General features: G+C 43.5%; 1 protein-coding gene across 1 annotated transcript; it reads right to left on the reverse strand.

Moving 5' to 3' along the window:
* Positions 1-7,076: 7,076 nt before the first annotated feature.
* On the reverse strand, positions 7,077-8,381 carry LOC123082148 (uncharacterized protein C119.09c-like). The gene is made up of 2 exons (XM_044504549.1): positions 8,196-8,381; positions 7,077-7,229 (listed from the first exon to the last, which is right to left on the reverse strand). The coding sequence occupies exons 1-2, from the start codon at positions 8,379-8,381 to the stop codon at positions 7,077-7,079; spliced, it is 339 nt and encodes a 112-aa protein (XP_044360484.1).
* Positions 8,382-8,672: the final 291 nt, after the last annotated feature.

Consider the following 8,672-nt stretch of genomic DNA (forward strand, 5'->3'; position numbering starts at 1 on the left):
ATCCTTTTCCCCCACAAGATAAACTACTCATACAAATGCATCTTGATGTTCCGTGCAATGCATGGGCATCTTGCTAGTTGTTGCAAAAATCCCATGTGTGTGAGAGAGAGGGAGAGTGGAGGAGGACGGAGTGCATGTGTGACAAAGACACAAGGAGTGTGTGTGCGATAGGTATCATCTTAAAATGAGGCGATAGTGTGTGTGTGCACGATCAAGAGGGTGTGTCTCAAGAAGGGAAGAAAAAATCTACATAGATACAAGGAGCGGGAGAGAGACATGTATGCAATGGTGGAAGCATGAGTGTGCGGGTGTATAAACCTATCTAGAGGCTAGCTAGTCGATAAATGTTTGTGAGAGAAATACGAGTAGGGGTGCGAAAGCGAGAGTTTTGTGTGTGTGAGAGAGAGACGATAGTCGGGAAGGGGAGTGGAAGCAGGAGTTGTGTGTGTGTGTCTGTGAGAGAGAGAGAGGAGACGGTAGTCGGGGTTGTCTGATCGGTAAACAAATGAATAATGTCAGTCTGGGATGGAGACGAAAAGGAGACCGCAACAAATGTTGTGTCTATAGGAGAGAGAGAGAGTAATTTTAGTGGTATGAGTCATATGTAGAGACGTATAGGGTGTGTGAGAGAATCCCATAGAGAGAAAGACAAAGTGAAAGATGAGTGGAGACTGTGTGTGTGGCAGTGAAAAAGAAAGCTTAGGTACCGAGTGATACCAGAGAACAGTAGAGACGTGAGAGATAATGAAAACCGTGTAATCTATAATGATAGGGAGAGTGTGACACTTCTCAAGGGAGACGTCGAGAGACCATGTTTGTGAGGATAGGAGAAACATGAAGTGAGCGTGCGGTTGAGCTGGAGAAAAGAGAGTGATAGCTACCTGAAGGAGCATGCATGCGAGAGAGATAGGCGTGAAAGGAGTGAACAAAAAAGGGATTTAAATATTTGAATTCGAGATGATGATACATGTAATCCATACTCGAACCAAAATTGATCTATCCAACATGCATACTCATATGAATTCATGCACATCTATGTTATTTAATATGTAGATATTACTGATCCATACGTTTTAGTATAACATTATTTGGTTAAATTTTTTCGAATTCAACCTTAAGATTTCGAGATCATTGTCTTTGTAAAGCATATTATACATATAAAGGAGCAGAATTCTTTGTTGTGCTTTTGAAAGTATATATAAAAAATGGTGTATATAGAATGTAATTCCAATTGAAAATGGATCCCGCCTGAAAAAAATAGAATACAAACAGGATTCGAATTGAGTTGGCACAGTAAAGTGCACTCTTCAAAATTTGAACGAAGCGGGGAAAGTCGCAGTAACCGCCCGAAACCAAAATCTGCGAGATGGAAATCACTACTGCCTATACCTGCCACGCAAAGCCTATCTGCTGGATTTCTATAGGTTTCGATAGGGTAGGTTTGTAATTTCACCCAAACGTGACGTAACCGCCTCTCACCCGGACTCATACACGGTGGGCGCCAAAACACAGTGTGTCCTCGGCCGAAATCGACTCCCTCCCCGATTCATATTCATACACGGTGGGCGCCAAAAACAAACTCTCGTTGGCAAATATTCGGTGTATGCGAGATTACCGTCCTATCCCCAACCGACTAGTGTTGCGGTGATGTAGTAGAAATTTGAAATGGGAGCTAAGTTTGTATATTTCCTCGCATTTGAGACAAGCGCACCCTGAATACATGGTTCCCCCCTTCCTCTCTACCTCCCTTTTCCCCATTCGTACTCCGTGGGCGCCAAAACACCCTCTCCACCCACTACAAGAAATATGTCAACTTGTGATCTTGACTATTGGTCACTGAAAGGTCATTGTTTTTCATTTGCGACCTTTTTGTGACCAAAAACAGAAGGTCAAAAGCTGGCGGTCGGAAATTGAAATTAACGACCTTCTCTGTGAGAAGGTCGTAGACGTTTACGACCAAAGTATGCCTATTGTTTTTTTTTGGTCACTAGCAGGCTCCCCAGGCCACATAGGCATCCGACGTGGCAATCTGATGTGGCACAAGAATCAGCCCGGTCCAATTCGATGTTCTACATGGGCCTAGCCCAACAATTCAGCCCATTTATATTTTTTGCTGCTAATTTTGGTGAACTACACGGGCCAAGCCCTATAATTTGGCCTTTTTATTTTCTGGGCCATGGCCTTTTTGTACCAGCAGTTTTAGTTTTCTTTTTTTATAAAATGGGTCCATTAGTCAAACAAGTCCCACTTGTCAGGTTCTGATAAATGGGTCCCAGCTATTAGGCTCAGATTCTTCATATTTCAATTTGACATCATATTTCGATTTCATAGTAAGAAAATAACCAGTATTTAAATAGGCAAGTAGAAAACACACATAATTATTCAAATAACAATAGCCAGATTCACTACAAGCTCTACAAATGACACGTTATACAAGCTCTAACGTATACAATGCTTTACAAGCTCTACAAATGCAAAGCTCTACAGTACTTTACAAGCTCTCCAAGTAATGTTACAAGCTCTACAAGTGTATTCTTCTTCAGCATGGAGCTCCTTCAACAACGATCAAATGTCGGACTCATGGATAGACATAGTCAGGACTGGGCTGACAGAAATACAACATGCCTTCCACAGTCGCCCTGTTACATGAATCGGCTGAGAAGATTAGAAAAACTGGAGCCAATATAATGTGAACATTCCATTCAAAAAAGTAGTAAAGGAGTGAAGGACAATTCTTTATATAATGATAAATAGATTTTAGCTAGTACCAAGCTTTTTTTAGCCGAGCTAGTTAAAATGAGATATTCATACAAGACAATAGAGACTATATGAATATGCATGGCACAAGTGCAGGTCCTGGTAACTGGCTACACATGTAACACCAATAAATGGATAGAACAATAATGGGAACAACTCCAGATCACACACAAAGCTCTATCCATAGTACCAGCTATGGATAAAATCATGCACAGTCCCAACAGAACTCAGTCACAGAGTATAATTCCGACTATAATATAACCAGAGAACTAAAGATTCTACGTACTTAGAACTCAACTAATAAGTGAGAATGATCTGATTGTATGCAAACTATCTTGTTTTATTTGTTTATATTACTAAAGCAGACATATCTTCCTTTATGTGAAGAAGTCTGCTTCCTTCTTTAGTTAGTAGTAATCGTTCCATGCAAATCAACCATGTGTGTATGCTTGATCATGGTCTGGAGATTACACGCATAGAGGAATAGAATCCTAAACAAAATAGTATCAAACAACGGTGGGTGCTCAACCTATTTACCATACACAAGCAACACTTAAACCATAGCATGTGCATATACTTGTGTCACATCAAGGGGTTCAGAATGTACTCAACTTAATCTAATAAAAAGGATTGGAAGCAGAGGGAGATGGAGGTGGAGATGGACGTGCTACCTGTTGCTGCGGTGGTGCCTCTTGGTGGTCATGCTTGAACTCCTCCTGAAGCTGCTCACTAACCTGCAGGACAAACAAGACCATGGGTGAGCTGCAGCACAGGCATATACATTAAGTGAAGATAAGGAGAAGAACCTGGAAGAAGAGAGGTGCTCTGTCCTCCTCCGTCCATGCCCGTCCTCCTCCATGACGATGTCAAACAGCCTCCGTCCGCCGCTTGCGAGCACCATGCGCCTTGGTTGGCCATGACGCCCTTGTCCTCTACTACACGGATGAAAACCAAAGCATCAGTATAGCTACACTGGCACATAATACAAACATGGTATCACAGACATTCTCTAATTGACAAGCACCCAAACATATACATGCACCAGTTATTATCAGGTTAAGCCTCCTTAGTTTAGTGATCATTTACCCATACAATTTTTCACCAAGGATTGCACCAGATGTCATGATTCAATTGAGATCTACTAAACTACATCATCACAGGAAGGACAAGCAGTTTTAGATCTTAAAAAATGATCCACGCACAGTCTTAGTGCTCCATCAAAGGATCAACTAAATTTGCTCTCAAGCATACAAACAAAGTTTAGGGAAAACCAAATGAACAAGCACTTATTGTGCAGGACACATAGCTATTTCATAAGCACTCAGTGTGGATATGTCTGCTAAATGTATTGTGCACACAAAGGTGAGGCTCCCAACAGCCCAATATTATGACTATTACAGTTCAGATTTTGATAATAAAACTGACATGTGTAATCATATAGCTAATAAAATACATGGCACAATATGACTACATCTCCAAACAGCTAATAAACCCCATAGTACCACAAGGACATGCACTGCAGTATATCTTGCAATGTAAGTTTTTGACTGAATAGTAACATCCCCTACATAGTAGTAACCAGGGAATTAATTGATGATTGGTACAGCAAAACAAAATTACAAGCACTACTCGTAGTAGCACCTACAACAGTTTTTGACTGAGTAGAAGATTGCTTATATTGAAATAACACAGACTAAGAACTAAGGTTACTTTGTTGTAACTCTCTCTCCGTCACGTTATGCCAGGTGTAATGTGACATCACAATACCACAGAAGAATATAGTGAGGATACCACTCAAATCTAGCAGCTGCAAAGATCAGACAAACAGGGTGAGTTCTTAGATTCAGACTACTACTAGTAGTGTAGGTTTCTATGTTGTATCCTGATAATAACTGGACCCAGACTTGATCTCTGCATACCTTCTTATAAACCCGGTATCTGATGACTCGCCGCTTCGCTTGCATCGGCCGCCCCTATCTCGACCAATGACTCGCTGTTGGAGTTTGACTTGGTTTTGAGAGCCTGGTTCCCGGCGATCAAAACAATGTAGCAACATGTGAGACAGACTCCTGGTGTGTCTGATTTCGGTATGATCAATCTCCTTCTGAATTGAACTCTAAAGCAATATAGTTCTATGTTGGACCAGCTCTAGTTTGGAAGACAAGAAAAATCTTAGGAATTCTGGAGCAGAAAAAAACATCTGCACACAGATGGACAGGTGATGTTTCTCTTCTCTTTAGAACTTACCGAGATACGCTGTAGTTCGCATGTCTAATTTCTGAGTTTCTCACAGTCAACCAATGCTAAGTATTGACCTGACCCACATCATTCCGCACATACTGATAACAAGATCCAATTCCGTTATAGGTTGAAGGCATATATTACATACCAGAGATGGCCGCCGTTTGCGACCGGGTCGGCGTCAGGACGGCGTGGTGCTGTGGCGCCCGGAGGCCTTCGGACCACCACAAGTGGTCGGCGTTGCTTCTATCTTTTTACAATCATGATCAAACCTGTAATAACAGACAAAAAAGAGATGAATCGCTTCATAGTAATGTTAGTTACATACTCGCTACCTATAACTAACATAAATGTAGCTGAACTCCTTGTCAAAGTCACTTTTCCCCCTCTCTCTTCCCAGCTGCAGATATACATACATCATGCACTCCAACCAAAACCCAAAGTATACAATCCGGGTGATACATCAGTTAGACATGAATCATAACTTATAGAAAGTAAAATAAAACGTCCCCCATGCTTTAAAACAGACATCCAATAAAACATGTACTATGTCTTTTGTTAGTATATGCTCGACCTCTACTAGCCATGAACGGATCCCCATATAGAGATTTTGTAGAAATCTAACCAAGCCAATTCATCTAGCAAGCAAAACCAATTAGGAATCGACAGAATCTAATCCCCCGACCGACACCGTCAGTTACCGAAGAGTAGGGCAGGGATTGGGGGGCAGGGGGTGACTCACAGTTGCACTTATTAATGGTGTAGGGGTGGTCCAGATCTCCTGGGATTTTGGTGATGGTGTAGGGCTCGAGCCACTTATTAATGATCTAGACCGAGCTACTACAGTATGACCTAGATGTTACTAACAAGTGTTCTTTGCAGAATTAATGAATAAGTGTAGTATTTCTGACTAGCCAAAATTAATCTTTGTGCATACATCCTGCCATGCTGTTCCTTGCCAAATAAGCTCCCAAAAACAACAACAACAACAAATCCTTTAGTCCCAAACAAGTTGGGGTAGGCTAGAGGTGAAACCCATAAGATCTCGCAACCAACTCATGGCTCTGGCACATGGATAGCAATCTTCCACGCACCCCTGTCCATACCTAGCTCTTTGGTGATACTCCAATCCTTCAGGTCTCTCTTAACGGACTCCTCCCATGTCAAATTCGGTCTACCCCGCCCTCTCTTGACATTCTCGCACGCTTTAGCCGTCCACTATGCACCGGAGCTTCTGGAGGCCTGCACTGAATATGCCCAAACCATCTCAGACGATGTTGGACAAGCTTCTCTTCAATTGGTGCTACCCCAACTCTATCTCGTATATCATCATTCCGGACTCGATCCTTCCTCGTGTGGCCACACATCCATCTCAACATACGCATCTCCGCCACACCTAACTGTTGAACATGTCGCCTTTTAGTCGGCCAACACTCAGCGCCATACAACATTGCGGGTCGAACCACCGTCCTGTAGAAATTGCCTTTTAGCTTTTGCTGCACTCTCTTGTCATAGAGAATGCCAGAAGCTTGGCGCCACTTCATCCATTCGGCTTTGACTCGATGGTTCACATCTTCATCAATACCCCCATCCTCCTACAACATTGACCCCAAATACCGAAAGGTGTCCTTCTAAGGTACCACCTGGCCATCAAGGCTAACCTCCTCCTCACACCTAGTAGTACTGAAACCGCACATCATGTACTCGGTTTTAGTTCTACTAAGCCTAAAACCTTTCGATTCCAAGGTTTGTCTCCATAACTCTAACTTCCTATTTACCCCCGCCTGACTATCGTCAACTAGCACCACATCATCCGCAAAGAGCATACACCATGGGATATCTCCTTGTATATCCCTTGTGACCTCATCCATCACCAATGCAAAAAGATAAGGGCTCAAAGCTGACCCCTGATGCAGTCCTATCTTAATCGGAAAGTCATCAGTGTCGACATCACTTGCTCGAACACTTGTCACAACATTATCGTACATGTCCTTGATGAGGGTAATGTACTTTGCTGGGACTTTGTGTTTCTCCAAGGCGCACCTTAGAGTATTAATAAAATTGAAACGGAATAACACTTAGAGGACTACAGGAACCACAACAAGAAATTTTCTGTTGCGAGTAAGCTGCTTGCCGTTGTCCATTTGCTCCCACCAAGTCAACCTATTATACATCCCCTGATCATCAGCGAATGGAGTTCCCTTCTTCCAGTGGAAGAAGTGGTATGTAATCTGAAATGAAGATTCAATTAGGAAAGCAATGACAATAGAGAAATAATTTCATGCTATAATCTTATGAGAAAATAGCAATAATTTGTACTACCAGAATTGAGGTTGGGCCAACTAGAACTGCAGTATTTACAGCCAGAATGATTTCGTGAATTTTTCCACTACATTATTATATTTAAAGTAGCAAAAGAATGATTAAATGCAGGCTATTTATTTGGCTATTATGAAACAGTAAACTGCGTCATACCCCACTTGGAATTCCAAACAATGTTGCCTAATGCGAACGTAATCGATTAGTTGGCGGGATTGGCGACTGCGTCGTAGCAATTTGTAGCTATGGGAGGCGAAGGGTGGGCAGATGCGAACGTAATCGAAGCCACCAACGACAAAGATGGAGTTGCATAGGACATCTATGACTACGCCTTCTAACAGCCACTGACGCCAAGGCGCATTGGGACAGGATTGTCGTCCCACAGTGTTGTTCCCAAATAACAAGTTTTGTTCAAACATTTATCAGCAAGATTATTCAGTATTGCGTTCACAGCACTCGCCAAGAGTTTTAAACACGTGAAGCATTAGGCAGATCTATTTTTTGGCCAAGCTACTTTGTACCCCACTTGTTATGTTGACAAATAATAACCAGGATAATCAAAGATCATGTACAGTACCATGGTTGAGAATTCAGATCTACGAAGAATTTTGCTAATCAACCATTGCAGTAAAAAACTGTTTGGTATACAACCGGTCTCTCTATTTACACACCGAATCAATCAATGCCTTCCTGAACAATATGTCTTCCTGAAGAACATGAGAGAAGCAAAAGCCTCTTAGTACAGTTGACAGGCAAAATTTTGACTGCACGAAGCAAGCAATCGAGGTAAACAAACATGAATTGAGGTAAACAAACACGATCCACGGGAGTCGAGGACGTGTAAGGGAGGGAGGAAGGGGAGGGGGAGAGGCGGGTACCGCGAAGTGGACGAGGTTAACGAGCGTCCAGGCCATGCCGGGGGTGCAGCCGAAGATGTAGAGGATGAGGAGCCAGGAGATGAAGAGGATGAAGATGTGGGTGGTCCAGACCCCCAGGTACATGAACCACTCGGTGTTCTTATTCAGATCCAGCGGGGGCACCGCCTGCACGTACAACTTCGCCATCGATCCCCTTGCCCTACCGGCACGCGCGTGCTGCGGGGCGGTGGCTCCTCCCGTCCGGCTCGGCGTCCCAGGAGCCGAGGGGTAGGGTGACACAGAGGAGTCAAGGGGTGGAGGAAGGTGACGATTTGGGGCCCCTCTCGATCTGGATCCGGAAGGTGCTGCTCGCTTCGATTTGGGGCCTCCCTCCCTCCCTCGCGTGCGGTATGGAGATAGGGCGAGGGGAGAGGGGCGGCGGCGGCGAGGTTGTCGATGACGGAGCACGGTGGCAGCTGTGGGTAGGGTTTGGGGTGG

This window comes from Triticum aestivum, chromosome 4A (genome assembly GCF_018294505.1).
Source record: "Triticum aestivum cultivar Chinese Spring chromosome 4A, IWGSC CS RefSeq v2.1, whole genome shotgun sequence".
In the NCBI taxonomy this organism is placed as follows: domain Eukaryota; kingdom Viridiplantae; phylum Streptophyta; class Magnoliopsida; order Poales; family Poaceae; genus Triticum; species Triticum aestivum.